Genomic DNA, 17977 nt, shown 5'->3' with positions numbered 1-17977 from the left:
TTTTTAGGTGCAAATCAAGGCCTTCGCACATTCCCTTGAGCTTACAGGACCGACGATTGTGAGTGTTAAGGGTCTTCAGGATCCAATGGCGCCAAAGGTAAGATTTTCTTTTTCAGAAAATGGTGCATTTAGGTGTCACCCTTGAAAAAAAGTATGGAGAAGTGGAAAGACGAGTGGCATGTTGTACTTGCCTAACCGATAATTAGAACATAAGAAGTGTGTGTGTCTCGAAGAGCTCTGAAAAGGGCTGCAGCATGTTATGCCTGCTTGATGGGTGTCCACTCGTCGTAATTCCGCAAACATTTTTCGTATTTATGTACCTTGACACACAATCATTACTAGCAGAGTGGATAATACGTGTCAGTCGACTTAAAAACGTAACGAACATTCATCATCTCAATGTAACCTCTTCATGTATTCAGATAATGAACGCACTGTCTTTTCTATTATGAGCCTACCTTCATCAGAACAACTTGACCATATCCAGCTGTTATTTTTTTTTGCTCTTTCGTCAACACCGTGACATTTATAATCACCGAGTGTCTCTTTAGAACGGGTTTAAACACATTTGAACCAAATAGAAGACTGTAATATAGAGTGATAACACTTTTCTGATGAAAGATTTCGGGGAAAAAATGAAATCAATGTATTTCGACAAACTCCAGCTTCATCTGTTGCGCCATGTAAATATCACATTATTGGACAGACCCGGTGTTATGTAACAATTTTGCCTCCACAGCTGGCGTATACCCACATCTTTTATGAAAAATTTCACTATAAATTATAAACAAGCATCGTAAGCGTAGGATATTTTCAAGGGCTCTCGAAGATTATTAAGAAAGACTAGACTATCACGTTAAATATTCATAATTTCTTTTGTTTCCAGGGGTATAAAAAGGTTACGAGGAATGGTCGCACAGAAAAATAAGTACGATTTTCGTAGTAAAATCGTGTAACAGTACACTGAATATTTTATAAAATACGCAATGCATAAGGAGGATTAGTAAATATAGACTAATTCGAAATTCGGACTAATTCGAGTAAAACATTTCATATATATATACAATTTTTTTTGTTCACAGAGATATAAAAGTTAGAATGCAACCCAAACAAATAGAAGGTTTTGAGTGGAGGCAAATTATTGAGTTGAAAGTTTGTTTTTATAAGTTCCACTTCCGACTTCAAGGCGCTTTCGATTTGTGCAGTCGTTATAATAAACACAAGAGATGATCCGTCACAGTATGAATTATCTGCCCCCATAAAAGACTGTTGATATGACAGTCTTTTATGGGGGCAGGTTATTCATACTGTGACGGATCATCTCTTGTGTTCATTTTTTCTTTGAAGACTTTGCATTTCAACCATTGCCACAAGCAAAAATCTTGTTGGCCAAGAAAAGTGACCGTTTGCTGCCAATCCGTCTTCCAGTGAATGTTGGCATTAGACGACCAGTCAAATAACGACTAGAACGTGCAAGAGCCCCGCGATACTGCAAGAAAATACCCATCCTTGTAGCCAAAGGAGCCATTTCCAGTAATTTTGGAAGCTCGTTTTCAAGAATTCGCTACACCAAGAACATCTACGTCTAAGTTGTTCATTCTGGCAGTTGTTCTTGACTTGAATTCTGGAATATTAACTCCGTCTTCTTTCGTGACCGAATTTCGGAAAACTGTTCTTAGCAACTCTACTTTTGTGGCACTCTCATCAGTAACATTACCACTGCTATCGCACAGTGGAGGTAAGAAAGGAAAGGAAGATTGGGTTTAACGGTGAAGGTATTGATTGCATCTGGCCACTAGTGTGCTTTATGTACGACCAGAATCTCTTTGGATTTTGTGTCAGATTTCAAGACAGAATTTCGTTCTGGAAACTATTAAAACATGTCACATTGAAAATCACGCTAATAGTGGAGCTTCTGTAAAACTTTGCCAGTCAGTGATTTTCTATTCTTTTAAACTTGGCACGCTTTTTTCGTTGCTCCTGCATCAGTGTTCTGACCTATTTTGTGTACCATAGGGGATCAGTACCATCTCGTATTAATTTATTTGATGTATATCTCCCAGATGCCGTCGATGCTTTTTCTTAGTATTCAAACCACATCTGATCTACGCTTATGAAGTCAGATTGGAAGGAGTGGAGACTGTCTCTTAGGGATGCGTCAAGCGAAATTTTACCTGCTTTTTTAAATAAATTTATTTTGTGTTTATGTTTGGTAGATTTGGACATTCCAATATTCAGTCTTGCTACAACGATCTTGTGGTCACTAATCCACGAATCGGTGATGATGCTCCTTATCTGCCAAGGATTATTTGAACCTGCTGTAAATGATTAGGGGCGATGCCTATGTAACGCACGCCACATTCTTGTATGTGGAACTCCGACTGTGTACCTGTTGAATGACCACGTTCTAACAAGCGAGTGATGTCTTCTATTTCATTCGGACTCTGTTCATTCGCATGTTCAGATGGCCGCTGGGTACTGCATGAGTCTCACACAGTTTGCTTCAAACACGAGTAAACATTCTTGAATATGGTACTCCGCGGTTAGGAAATTATCTGTCGTCTTTTCTACAGGCACACAGCAGCAGCAACAGCAGGGTTTCCATTACAAAATCCGTACATAAACACAAATCGACATTTGTAAATACGTGCGACATGCTCAAACGACACAATGCAGTTGGTCAATAAATCATGATCACAATAATGTTGAAAAGTTCAGTTATGTAAACTCAAGGAGAACTTCACAGCTTTAACTTCAAAATTAAAATTACAATCGAGAAATAAATCTACAGGAACTGGAATACCAACATACGAAGTGGAAACCTGTCTCTGTAAACAGCTTTACCTTTGTAACCAGTCAAACGTGTACGCATGTTGTAGGTATGTGTTACTGAAATTACTCTATAATATCACCTCCTAAAATATTTACTATTCCTCCTGAAACACTCTGTTTTAATGGTGTACAGATAACATGAGACACTCTCTAATCAGCATGACCGTCACCATGGTGACGATGATCTGATGATAATGATGATCATGATCACCACTATCATAACTACCGTGATGATGATGATGATGATGATGGTCTCCACCACCACCATAATCATGATTACCACCACCAACACCACCAACATCACCATCACCATCATGACCGTCACCATCATCATCATCATCATCATCATCATCATCATCATCAACGCCACCATCATCATCATCAAAACAACAACAACAACATTACTACTGTCGTCAATCAGTTCACTTCAACTTTTTGATAAAGGCCTCCTCGAGAGATCTCCATGCACAACGGTCCTGAGTTATACGCATACATCTTTCTCCTACATATTTTACATCCAACATCAACCTTCTGTCAGGTCTGTTCCTGTATTTTGGAAGTACCTAGTACAATGACCAACTTTTCGTACTTGTATGCTCATATGTGTCGCCCATCTTCATTTCATTTTCATTACTGTCGCAATTACTGCCTCCTTGTTCCATTTATTTGTCTTCCTGTCTCTCGTAGTACCCTCCAAGATGTATGCGTTCATTGCTTGCTGAGGAACCCTCAGTTTTTGGAATGGAAACTCCAGGTCCCATGTCCAAAAGTCGAAACTGGCGATGTACGCTGATTATAGACTTTCCTTTTCAAGCAGACTAATCGGATGCTTAGTTTTAAAAACCATGATCAAATGCTCTACTGTATGTCTGTTTCCGAATTTTTTTCAGAAATTACCTTAAGTAAAAAAATATCCTCAACTGGTTTAATGGTTTTTTTGTTTATTTCTACAGTGGAACCCCGTTTGTCGGAATTTTTGGACGGACGGAATATAAAACTTACTGTGTTTTTTTTTCTCCAGTCATAATATGTGAAAAAATTGTACAATTTGAGTCTTTTTGTGGACATGGGTATAGCGTGTGTAGATAAGGCATTTAAGTAATCATTTTTCAGAATTTTCGCAGTAGCTAGGTTTTCGCTAATCAGGATGATTTACGCTTCCACAGTCCGGATAAACGGGATTCCACTGTTCTATTTTATTTTCGAATATAACGGATGATATAATCTTCATAGTGATAGAGTCTGCAGCTGCGATGAATTTTTTGATTGATTTCGTGATACCTTCAGCTGCCATTCTCTTTATTTTATGTGCTTCTAAAATAGTGAAAACTATTTCTAAACTATTTTGCAACAACTACATGCAGTCATAGGAGCGAGACGTACATTGCATAATATGCCATACCGCTCACAGAATACTTGAAAACGACCTAAGGCTGAAATTCTACAATAGTATTTTAAATAAAGAGAATGGCTGCTGAAGGTATCACGAAACCATTAAAAGTAACTCATAATATTTAAATAAGTCATTTATTATTATGACATTCAAGTAGTACCACTGTTTTGTTTAATTAGACATTCTGAGAAGATTGCACTGTGTGACAACAAAGTGGGTGACGTGGATTATACAAAACGGCTTGTTGCTTTACTGTTTTTGTATTTCACTAGCTGTGACGCCAACGTTTAGTGAACCAGGTATATGAAATTCATCAGCTGTCGGATTAATTTTAATCTGTAACGAAAAATATGGAATTAGAATAATAGTTTTTATGTGGAGCAACATTTTAATTTAAACAGGATATTTGTTGATGTGAACTTCACATCAAGCATCTGGTTCATTTAGACTGTGGTGTGACGGGTCGTTTAGCTTAAAACACTGAGCGTCTGGCTTAAGTCGTGGTGGCCATTTTGGGCTTGCCGAGCTGAAACGGCCATGTTTATATGGTTTTCTTTCAGGCAGTTTTCAGCAGTCGATGTGTGTTTCAAAAAATACAGAAATGCATTAAGTGGATTTTGTTAGTACTAGCTGTTTCAGCCGTAAGCCATCATCTGGCAGCTAACAACACAACATTCCAAATTTATAGAACAACAGTAAGACAACACAAATTGGCGCCTAGCAATCACATAATAATATACTTACGAAAATCACTTAAATTTCAGAGTATGAATAAAACCGGTTTGACGTATGGTAAGTTACGCTTTTTACGTGAAAGTATCTGTTGTCAGTTTTTAATATAGGTAGAGTTTTACTCTTGGAATTTCTGTATTTGAGTGCAGATTGTTTGATGAATAACCTATTGATGTGAGTCAAATGCACAGTCATCAAGACAGGTTTTTACTATTTCAACTTGCTTTGAAGATAGGTATGGTTTGTTGAGCTAATTAGCATGCGTTCAGCAATTCCAGTACCCTACTTCTTCACTCTCTGTACTTTTACTCTACGTTACCAGAATAATGAATATTGTATATATCTTCTGCATCATCAGCAAATTATATAGAGCTGGAAAGGCCTATGGACAGGGATACGTAAGTACTCGGATGAGTCACACAATTACAAGATCTCACCTTATCCTGTCACTAACTTTTAGTACGTGATAGTTATTGGATCATTTTTGTATTAGGTCTCGTTTTTGTTTATAGCCTACTCTATAATTTGTACAATACTGCAACACTGCAATTTACATAGTGACCACATCAACTCAGACATTGTATCTTTTTCTGTGTATTAGGATGGCATGACTGTACAAAAAAAAAAAAAAAAAAAAAAATACTGTGCTACGTAACGATAGTGGAGATAAGATTTAGCTTTCTGTACGTTATTTGTGACAGTTTGTAACTGAATAGTGAACGCATTGATATATCTTCGTTGATGTATAACAAGATCTTTGGGTGCGATACCAAGTCACTTTGTATTTGTTGTTGTCATCTGACATGAACAGGAGGATTGCAGCAATTGTAAATGCTATGAATGAGTTTTTTTATTGCGTGTTTCATGTGGATTAAAATATTCAGTGCTTTCTGTTTAAATATTCATGACATATGAAATGTGTTTCAAGTGATTTTAGTAAGTGAATTATGTGATTACTAGGCGCCTATTTGCATTGTCTTAATGTTGTTCTACAAATTTGGAATGTTGTGTTGTTAGGTACCAGATGATGGCTTACGGCCGAAACAAATAGTACTAATAAAATCCAGTTAACGCAGTTCATTGTCATGAGGTTTTTAAAAGATGCTTATATGGCTGGAGTCAGACTTTTCTACGTTTGTTGACAGTATAGGGACAGTCTCGGAACGACGCTACTTCATTTCATGACGGGGCAGTTGCCACACAACGCCTACGTGTTGGCATATGAGCTGGGCTACGGGCTGCAGAAGCTGACTCCAGACGACGTGAAGGCGACGCTGAACAAGGCCACCGCAAGTTTCAAACTCTACATGCGTGTATGTACAGATTGCTTTCAGCTGTTGGTGGCTGCTAAAAGTCTCCGTAAAATTACACATGCTCTAAAGTTAGTAACTAACTATTCCTGCTAGTGCCTGCTTGTTACTTTTCTTACTATTTCTCTTGAACGTAGAGTAACATGAACATTCATTGTGTTAGATTTAAGCATGGAACAGTTTTACTTAACACCTGCTTTGTTTAGCCTTTATATCTAAAGGGAGTGGAAGGGCTGACCCAGTAAAGTGAACATTTCAATTCCAACGTGTTTATTAGCTACCAAAAACAATCTCACATAAAAATTGACAGACGCCACTCAGGAAAGATTATTTACGATACACTCATTACATAAAATCATAAGCAAGTTAATAAATCATTAGGGAACGATCTCCCATAATCGCTGAGGAACGCCACTAAGGCTGAATTTGACCATAACTTTAGCAAAACAACTCTAGTTAAGACATGTTATTTAAGACCCTCTTAATTCCAATACTTTAACATTACATGTAAAATAACAGTGGACACACAGCCTCAATTTTAACACGAATACATAGAACATATTTATTAAAACGTAACTTGGGCAATCTTGCAAATTACTAGACTAGAGAACCTTGCAGAGCGAACCACGAAATTATTCAAATGCCTATTGGCTTGTAAGATGGGCTTTTAGGGCATAGAAAGTTACAGCTTTGTACAATCATAAATGTGTAACAGAAGTAAGGGCAAAGCTTGTAAGGCCGAAGTTTAACCACGAACAGTGGAGCCGACTGAGGGAAGTAATACTTAACTTCGAACCAAGACGTGGCTCCGTTTGCAGCCCCACGTGGAGTAGGCCACCGAAATGTGAACCCAGCAAACGCTACCGGAGAGGAACACACAAGCTCAGGGGAAGTCCACCTCCCGTAAGCCAAACTTGTTATCTAAAGGGAAGCTCTGCGCTTCGGTTGCCCGCTGCCTCAGCTCACTGAAACACAGACCACACCCGACAACAGAAGGTAAAAAAAAAACTTTTCTTAACATTAACATTCAAGACTGACCAGTAAATTAACACTATAAAATCAAGGCTAAACAACAACTAATTTCACTCGCAAATCCTTTCTTTAAGTGAAACAGTACCTGATAAACAAACGCTAAGATTGGGAAATGAACTGGCTCACGAGAACCGACACTCACTAGAACTTAATGACACACATATTGGCCACCTTAAGTGGTCCTGCAAAGCTCAACACGGTAACCTGTAGAAATAAAAACTCAGATTGCCCGCAGAGGACATATTGACAAGGATTAACCGATATCGTAAGCAAATTAAACACTTGCTAAAAATAGCTAATGAACTAACATTCTGCAAATACATCAATATTATGCGGAAGCAGAGCAAACGCTTAGTAAGAGGCATCAAATGCAATCGAACACACGTAACATCACGCGTCCAGCAATGCCTTACTACACCAAGAGCGATCACAATCACAGTTAACTAAGCGCTCTTAGTAATTAGTCTACTTAGCTGGGTGTCTCGATGCTGGGGCGATTTTGCGAAGATGTCAGACCATCACTTCGCAAGACCTTTCAGCCTGTCCCTCCAAGGAAGAGGGCACCTGGGCACCTTCACAGCTCACGAGGTTGCCGGAGAATGCACAGCGTCGGCCAACTCCAGCCGCCTCCAGTGTAACCACGTGATAACCGCCGCCCGGCCTCAGGCACGCCGTCTTCACTTCTGCCCGCCAGCCAATAGCCGACTCGCGCACCGCCGCCTTCCGTTCTCAAAACGTTGTTCTCCTTACTCGCGGTCGGCACTCGCTTATATCCCGAGCCGGCCGAAGCCCCAAGACAAACCTTTGTACTAGGAAATCGATCGTACTCATGTCAGAGATACTAATGACGCCGGTCCCGCCACGGCTCAAAGCAGACCTGTCAATAACTTATTTTTGATTTATGCATTACACTGTCCGACAAAAAAAATGGAGCATCCAGAAGACACGGTCGGAAGTCAGTTTAACTTCGAGCCTGTGGTTGATTATACTGCAATTATTTGTGACGGGTAGAATGGCCATTAGACTGTAATAGTATTATTCTTGTTTACTGTTGTTACCCGTTCGGGTGGGGTATATAAGAGGTGTGCACAGTGTCAGGTGTTGAGTGATCACTGTGAAGGACAAAGAAATGCCGCTTACTCGTGTGACACAGCGTTACCAGTACCTAACAGAGTTTGAAAGCCGCGTCGGTGTAGATCTCCATTTGGCCGGCTGATCGAATCGTGCAGTATCCAGATGTTTGGGGTATTAGGATGTGACAATGGCCCAAAATTGGACTACATGGGGACTGGTGGTCAGGCACACTCGTCGTCAAGGATCCGATCGACCACGTCTGATCACCACAACGGAGGCACAACGGAGAGTGTAGTATTGTGCACTAATCACATTATAACCTATGCACATCAGTCCCTGCCATCCGAGAATAAGTAAGGGACACCCTGCAAAATTCCGTGTAATCCTCCATCATTGGTCGGCGATCAGAAGCAATTACCGTTCCACGGGCTGGCTGCCGTTTCCACTACAAGAGACACCCAATCGTTGGGAGTGGTGCCACGTCTGGAAAGTATGGGCGGCTGATGATGGCGGAAAAAGGAAGATTGGGTTTGGTGTCGCACCGACATCGAGGTCATTAGAGAGCTCAAGCTCAAGCTCGGATTGTGTCAAGGAGAGGAACGAAATCGGCTGCGCCCTTTCAGACGAACCATACCGGCATTTGCCTGGACCGATTTAGCGAAATCACTGGAAACCTAAACCTGGATGGCCATACGCGAGTTTGAACCGTCGTCCTCACGAGAGCAAGTCCGGTGTGCCAACCACTGCGCCACCTCCCTCGGTCTGATGGTAGCATCGTGTTGTTTTCAGCGATGAATTGTGGTTCTGCGCTATCCCGGATGACAATCGTCGGCCGATATTATGGCTACCTGGGAAAAGGTCCCGTTCTTCCAATGTTCTGGAGAGGCACAACGGTGTTATTCCTGGTGTCTTGGTGTGGAGACCCGTCGGGTACGACTTCGGGTCACGGCTGATAGTGATTGAGGGAACTTTGTCGCCATAGCGAACACGAACATTCCACGTCCTCGTGTGTCACCTCAGGTGAAACAGTATCGTGGTTCCATTCTTGAACAATGCTCGTCGACTTATGGCACGCGTCTCTACGAAGTGTCTGCGTGACGGTTGGGTAGTATCGTAGCCAACAAGACTACAGATCTGTCCACGACAGAACATACCTGGGATAAGCTCAGGCGTCAACTCCGTCCGAGTTTCAGTTTCAGCATAACAGGAACGAGTTACAACAGCTGTGGGACGGCTTGCCTCAGGAGAGATTATATATGACACCATTCCCAACCGAATCAATGCATACACGCAGGCCAGAGAGAGTGCAACTTCACACTGATAATTGGGCTCGTACTGCCAGGTTCTTCATAATTTTGACTCGGCATTGTAATCACTGAAATAACATTACACACCCTCTCAACCCGCGAAGTTCCATTTCGTTCCTCCTACTTTTCGGAATGCTTCACTTCCTTTTTTGTCAGGCAGTACGCTTTACATTTTAAGATACGATCAGCAGGTCGTGTTATACGATTAACAAGACATCCACAAAGTGTCTATTTTCAGTTAACATTGCAATGTCCATAGTACAAGAGCTGTAAACAGTAATAATGATAATAGTAATTGATCTGGTGTAGGGTCAGCAGTTTCAGGTAGTGAAAGACTCTCATCCGTACTACAAATACAATATTAGAAATGGCAACATTTCCGCATTGAATGTAGTTTAATGTAGACGTTGTTGAGTTCTCATTGCAGCCCTCCACGTTAGTCTGTCCTATGCTTCTTCATTTCAGTATAACTAACACAACCTCTATCTATCTGAACCTGTTTGCTGTGCTCAGTCCTCGGTGTCCCATTACTCAGTTTACTTCCCATACTTCCTTCCATTACAAATGGACGATCCCTTGATGACTCAGGAAGTGTCTTAAAAAATCCAATTTTTTTTTTGTCAAGAAGTGCCATAAATTTCTTTTTCTGCCAATTCGATTCACTACCTGGTCAACAGTTATGCGATCTACCCATTTAATCTTCAGCATTCTTCTGCAGCATCAAATTTTAAGAGAATCTATTCTCTTCCTGTCTGAACTGCTTATCGTTCACTTTCCTCTCAGAAAAATACCTTATAACACTTAAATTTATACTAAATTTATTAACAAATTTCTCTTTTTCAGAAACGCTTTTCTGGGCTTGCCAATCCACATTATATATCCTCTCTACTTTAGGCGTTTCAGCGACCAGCACGGTCGACAACTGCTGGATGGTGGTTGGTGCATGCGGATGTGCTGCAATACGTCTGCCTAACGCACCCCACACGTGTTCGATGGGATTTAAGTCGGTGGAACCTTTATTGCTCATTACTAAAGCTTTCAGTGGTTCAGAAACGCGTTAAATATGCAGAAACAAAAAGTTTTGATTATTTCTCCAACAATACAAAATGTCTGACAGATAGCAAAGCAAGTTTTAAATCTAACTTAATATCATTTCTCCTGGACTATTCCTTCCATTCCATTGTTAAAAACCTAGCCAGAGGGAAAAAATCTTGTCTTTATCTATAGTTGTATGAGTAGGATTAAAGCAATAACGTGTTCATTAATGTTAACAGTAGTCATTTATTCACATTCTGTAAACTGACTCGTTCCACATCACTTTGATAAAAGAATCGTTCAAATCATCCGTGGAACACGTAACTAACAAGGAAGCGAACACTACACTAGTGACATGGCTCCTGGCGTCTGGCATGTCTTTCATACGTTCAAATTACACTACTGGCCATTAAAATTGCTACACCACAATGATGACGTACTATAGACGCGAAATTTAACCGACAGGAAGAAGATGCTGTGATATGGAAATGATTAGCTTTTCAGAGCATTCACACAAGGTTGGCGCCGGTGGCGACACCTACAACGTGCTGACACGAGGAAAATTTCCAATCGATTTCTCATACACAAACAGCAGTTGACCTGAATTTACTGGTGAAACGTTGTTGTGATGCCTCGTGTAAGGAGGAGAAATGCGTACCATCACTTTGATGAAGGTACGATTGTAGCCTATCGCGATTGCGGTTTATCGCATCGTGACATTGCTACTCGCGTTGGTCGAGATCGAACGACTGTTAGCAGAATATGGAATCGGTGGGTTCTGGAGGGTAATACGGAACGCCATGCTGGATCCCAACGGCCTCGTATCACTAGCAGTCCAGATGACAGGCATCTTATCCGCATGGCTGTAACGGATCGTGCAGCCACGTCTCGATCCCTGAGTCAACAGATGGGGACGTTTGCAAGACAACCATCTGCACGAACAGTTCGACGACGTTTACAGCGGTATGGAGTATCAGCTCCGAGACCATGGCTGCGGTTACCCTTGACGCTGCATCACAGGCAGGAGCGCCTGCGATGGTGTTCTCAACGACGAACCTGGATGCACGAATGGCAAAACGTCATTTTTTCGGATGAATCCAGGTTCTGTTTACAGCATCATGATGGTCGCATGCGTGTTTGGCAACATCGCGGTGAACGCACATTGGAAGCGTGTATTCGTCATCGCGATACTGGTGTATCACCAGGCGTGATGGTATGGGGTGCCATTGGTTACACGTCTCGGTCACCGCTTGTTCGCATTGACGGCGCTTCGAACAGTGGACGTTATATTTCAGATGTATTACGACTCGTGGCTCTACCCCTCATTCGAACCCTGCGAAACACTACATTTCAGCAGGATAATGCACGACCGCATGTTGCAGGTTCTGCACGGACCTTTCTGGATACATAAAACGTTCGACTGCTGCCCTGGCCAGCACATTCTCCAGATCTCTCACCAACTGAAAACGTCTGGTCAATGGTGGCCGAGCAACTGGCTCGTCACAGTACGCCAGTCACTACTCTTGATGAACTGTGGCATCGTGTTGAAGCTGCATGGGCAGCTGTACCTGTACACGCCATCCAAGCTCTGTTTGATTCAATGCCAGGCGTATCAAGGTCGTTATTACGGCCAGGGGTGGTTGTTCTCGGCACTGATTTCTCAGGATCTATGCACCCAAACTGCGCGAAAATGTAATCACATGTCAGTTCTAGTATAATATATTTGTCCAATGAATACCCGTTTATTATCTGCATTTCGTCTTGGTGAAGTAATTTTAATGGCCAGTAGTGTATATGGAGTTCTCCTGCGTATGCGCCGGCCGGAGTGGCCGTGCGGTTCTAGGCGCTCCAGTCGGGAACCGGGTGACCGTTACGTCGCAGGTTCGAATCCTGCCTCAGGCATTGATGTGTGTGATGTCCTTAGGTTAGTTAGGTTTAATTAGTTCTAAGTTTTAGGCGACTGATGACCTCAGAAGTTAAGTCGCATAATACTCAGAGCCGTTTGAACCATTTTCTGCGTATGCATGTGTGTGTGTGTGTGTGTGTGTGTGTGTGTGTGTGTGTGTTTGTGTCTGTGCGTGTAGTTTATTTCGTTCTTTACTTTTTGGTCGTTACTGCATATACAATCATTCAGTAAATATTTTCTATTGACGGTACAGGAGCTGCTGCGCGATGACGGTGTTCTGCTGTACCCCACATACGTGGCTCCGGCCGGCTACCTGTACAACATGTACGGCAACCTCGTAAACGCCGTCTACACGGCCATCTTCAACCTGCTGGGGCTGCCGGCCACGCACTGTCCCACAGGCCTCAGCCGAGAGGGGCTGCCTCTAGGAATACAGGTTTGTTTTCCACTTGGGTTCTAAAATAAATCTGATAAATTTTTGGTATACGCTAAATAGCACAAATCTAAGGGCTGTCAGTTCGACTATATACCTAGGAATTACAATTACGAGCAACTTAAACTGGAAAGACCACATAGATAATATTGTGGGGAAGGCGAAACAAAGATTGCGCTTTGTTGGCAGGACACTTAGAAGATGTGACAAACCCACTAAAGAGACAGCCTACAATACACTTGTCCGTCCTCTGCTGGAATATTGCTGCGCGGTGTGGGATCCTTACTAGGTAGGATTGACGGAGGATATCGAAAAAGTGCAAAGAAGGACAGCTCGTTTCGTGTTATCGCGCAATATGTGTGAGAGTGTCGCTGATATGATACGCTAGTTGGAGTGGTAGTCACTGGAACAAAGGCGGTTTTCTTTGCGGCGAGATATATTTATGGAATTTTCAATCACCAACTTTCTCTTCCGAATGCGAAAATATTTTGTTGACACCCATCTACGTAGGGAGAAATGATCATCATAACAAAATAAGAGAAATCATAGTTCGAATGGAAAGATTTAGGTGTTCCTTTTTCCCACGCGCCATTCGAGAGTGAAATGTTAGAGAAGTATGAAAATGGTTCGATGAACCCTCTGCCAGGCACTTAAGTGTGAATTGCACATTAATCATGTAGATGTAGATGCAGATGCAAGGAAGCAAAATACAGGGTGATTATAATTAAACTTTCCTTACTTGATCCAGTGTAGACGGTAGACTATTTGGCGTATCGGTGCCCAACTTCATAGAGGAATGATGTTCAGACTGTGCGCTGCAAGATTTGCGTTTTTAGCAGTGTTAATGCCATGAGTAACGTTAGGCGCCGGTATTGGTACGCCGACGTACGCGTAAAACACAAACATCATTGTGCATTACAGTTGGAGACAGTGAACGTGGGTCCGGACAAGGTGAACTGGGCTTTACTCGTAAAGCTGTTTTATAAAAATAGTAGCAGTAGTGCTGAAACTTCCTGGCAGGTTAAAACTGTGTGCCGGACCGAGAGTCGAACTCGGGACCTTTGCTTTTCGCGGGCAAGTAACCGCGAAAGGCAATGGTCCCGAATTCGAGTCTCGGTCCGGCACACAGTTTTAACCTGCCAGGAAGTTTCATATCAGCGCACACTCCGCTGCAGAGTGAAAATTTCATTCTGGGAGCAATAGTGCTGCTGCACTTCGCGTGTATCTAAGCTTCAAAGAAATACGGAGAGGATCACTTTCCGCAAACGATTTGAAGAATTTGATTCGGGAGTTCGAATTAACTGGCGATTTAGGAACTGCTCCTAGGAGAGACCGACGGCCAATTGCGCCACAGATTGTTAAAGAAATTACTGTTAGCATGGCTGTGAATGCTGGACGCAATATGCGATATTCAGGCAGTACACAATCTGTGTCTTAAAATACTCCTGTCTCTGTAAATTTATTACTAAGCAGGGAAGATTTTCATAACCTCTTAAACTTAGATGATGTTTTTGGATTCAGTTTGTAACACTACGCTACTGCGCACGATACTTATTAAAGCCTGTACTATGGTAAGTTGACGGGCTTCACCTTATAAGAAAGGATTTTGGTATATATGTTGACCGCGTGTACCAGAATGGAGTCAAAATCAGACTTTCACCCAGTCAGTAACAACAATGATACGTCAAGCAAGTCTGAAGTGCAACTACACGTTAGGACGGACAAGAAACGACACAGCAGATGCTACCAAATTGTTAATAATACGGTCGCCAGCCTAATTAGCCATTAATTGAGTTTCTTCCCTGTACAAGTTGAAGTATGCAAAACAACACGTAATAACACTGCATAATATGGTAAATTTTAGAACCAGAAAATCTACTGAACTAATAATTTCACTTTCTGTACTAATATGAACAAGCCATAAATACACAACAATATACTATAATTTTAATACAAACTTCGTACAGTCTATTGATCTGATTAAAATCGGGCATAGGTTACCCTAGAAATAGCACTTTCGAAACACACATACAAAGTCAATTTTGAAAAAGGTAAAACACTAATAACTTTTGGTTTTATCTCGACTTTAACTTTGCTGGTCAAATCAGTTCAGTACATTTCAGAATTTACATGAATAGAAAAGAAAAGGGGGGGGGGGGCGGGCCCTGAAACTGTTATGATCACTATACTGAAATTTTTGATTATCGAAATCGTTAATCACTCAAGATTTCCAATATATGAGTTACTACTCTTTTTGTCTTATTTCTTGCTCATTTAACTACCATTATTTTTGTCTCAAATTAATTAGCCTTCATTACTAAACCAATTTCAACATTATCTTCCAACTTTGTCAGACCTATATTATTTACCTATATATTCATTAACAACAAAGTTCTTTAAACATCATTCTAACATAGATAGGTCTACAGGTAAGTATTATTAACATAAACTTTAAATCTTCATTTCGGGACACTCGGATTGCACAACATGTGGAAAGGACCCTGTCTAGGTTAGTGATGAGGATAATTAAATGATGGGACAGTTCTGGTAAAAGTTAAGTTGTTATTGAGCAGTCAGGAACAAAAGTAACACTGGTCCACACGAATACAGTACTAAAAGTTTCAACCTGTTCGTGTCGATGCGGCGGTTGGCGGACGGCGAGATGGCGAGGCGCAAAGCACACATACAATCACAGCTATGGCTCTTGATGTATCGGCACTTTGCTTCTTCTTAGCGTCGCATTACATTTCCATTTAGTGCCTTTGGAATATAGCCATGCTGTATAGTCGTCGGAAACGGCACATCCGAGGCTCAATGAAATCACGTTTTCCAGGAGAGCCTCCTCGATCCAGAGCGTGTTTCTCAGACCGATGCCCAACTCCGACTACGACTGCTGAGCCCGTTATGCCGTGCAGCGCCCGTGTGCATTTTCCCGCGCTCGCCTACCATCCACCTTTTACCGCTCCCCTACAGACAGGGTATTCACCCGAGGTTTTGCATTCTACATATCCTAATACATTGCCTACGTATGGACCAGGCGCACAATTACAACTTTAACATCTTACAACAGTTTCAACATTTCTTACATTTCAAATTTGTTATGATATTGCTTGCAATTTGACATAAACATTAATATTTACATCGAAAATTATTTACAGTTTCTTTAACATAATGACATGACAAGAAAAGAAATGAATTCAGAACATCGATTACACTAATTTATCGAAAATCAGAAGAAAAAATTATTATATGTACAATAATACAGCGTTGTTGTTGTTACAAGTTGTTACTTGGTAGATTCAGGGCAGGAATCACTTGTTGTCAACAACTATTGAGCATCCGTACCATACATAACTATATCCATTTCAAGGGGCGCGGACGCCACTGCTCCACACACATAATTCTGTCTCATCTCATGTCAGATGTAAGCCTGTGTAACTAGCCACTACACTCTGGCTCAAATAAAACATTAACCTGAGAGTGTTTTTATTCAGTAAGAATTTATTTTTTATGATATAAACTAAAGTTCATGTGAGAATGAAAAATACCCCGGTTGTTGTATACGCTGATCAGTCAGGAGACTATGACCAGCAATGTAGTATCGGCATATTTGTAGAATGGGCAAGGCGCGCAACGTATCCGGGTTTGACCGAGAGCAGATCGTGATGGCCCGAGGGCTCGGCACGAACATTTCGGAAACTGCACGACTTGTCGGGTGTTCGAGGAGTGCCGTGGCGAGTGTCTTCAACACATGCCAAAACCGTTGGACGTGGTAGGCTGGAGACTAGTAAAACAGGACAGGCGGTGAACTGTGGCGGAACAATCAGACTTCACTGCTGGACACCATACAATTGTGTCTGAACACGCAGTGCGCCGAATACTCCAAAAGGTGGGCCTCTGCAACCGACGACCCATGCATGTGGCAATGTCATCACCACGATAACGGAAACTACGACTGAAATGGGCACTGGACGTTGGTGCAGTGGCAGAGCGTTGCATCGTCTGATGGATCCTGATACCTTCTTCATCATGCCGACGGGAGGGCGCGAGTCCATCGTCTTCTAGGGGAACAGCTCCTGGACACCTGTACTGTGGGATGGAGACAAGGTGGCGGTGGCTCCATTAAGCTCTGGGGAACATCCACGTTGACATTCACGGCGAAGGAGTATGGTACGCTGGTTGCAGACCACGTACACCCCTCCATGGCGATCATGTTTCCCGACGGCAGTGGCATTTTTCAACAAGATAATTCGCCATGTCACAAGGCCAGGAGTGATGCAGTGGTTCGAGAAACACAGTGGCGAGTTCCAATTGATAAGTTGTTGCCCCCCCCCCCCCCCCCCCGCTCCCCCCGCCACAACTCACCAGATCTGCACTTGATCGAACGCATCTGGCATGTGATTGCGCGTGGCGTCAGAGCTCAACGCCTCCCTCCCCGGAACTTATGGAAGTTAGTTAATTGTGTGTACAGTTATGGTGCCAACTTCCTCCAGCGACGTACCAAGGCCTCGTTGCTTCCATGTCGCGACGCGTCGCCGCTGTTATCCGTGCCAAAGGTGCACTTACCGGCTATTGGGTGGCTGGTCATAATGTTCTGACTAATAAATGTATTGCGCAGTTTATTCTTTTGCTCAGGTTTGTTTCTGAAAATAAATACTTGATTTGGCTACCTTTTAGGTTTATGTGCCTCCTTCTGTATAAACGAATCGCTTTGTTATCCGTCTGTCTGCCTGACTCTTAAGAACCCTTTTTCTCAGCAACGGATAGACGCATCAAATTCAAATTTATGTCACATATTAAGGTCTATGGTTCCTTGGCGGCGTAACAAATTTAAGTTCCTAAGTCAGTTCAGTAAAAAGATACGATCATTTACGTCACATATTTCGATACTCACAAACTTACTCATCAAAGCATATAAGGTAC

At 42.0% G+C, this 17977-nt stretch overlaps 1 protein-coding gene across 2 annotated transcripts in view; it reads left to right on the top strand.

Moving 5' to 3' along the window:
• Positions 1 to 17977, top strand: part of LOC124621854 (fatty-acid amide hydrolase 2-A-like) — a 170292-nt gene that overhangs the window by 136076 nt on the left and 16239 nt on the right. For both annotated transcript variants that reach the window (XM_047147316.1, XM_047147308.1), the window contains exons 8-10: positions 8 to 97; positions 6103 to 6270; positions 12875 to 13057. In XM_047147316.1, coding sequence (XP_047003272.1) covers positions 8 to 97; positions 6103 to 6270; positions 12875 to 13057 — 441 coding nt within the window. The remainder of the gene's footprint in view (positions 1 to 7; positions 98 to 6102; positions 6271 to 12874; positions 13058 to 17977) is intronic.

This window comes from Schistocerca americana, chromosome 1 (assembly GCF_021461395.2).
Source record: "Schistocerca americana isolate TAMUIC-IGC-003095 chromosome 1, iqSchAmer2.1, whole genome shotgun sequence".
NCBI classification, from domain to species: Eukaryota; Metazoa; Arthropoda; class Insecta; order Orthoptera; family Acrididae; genus Schistocerca; species Schistocerca americana.
The sequence above is the reverse complement of the archived record's forward strand: the minus strand, read 5'-3'. Positions and strand labels throughout refer to the sequence as shown.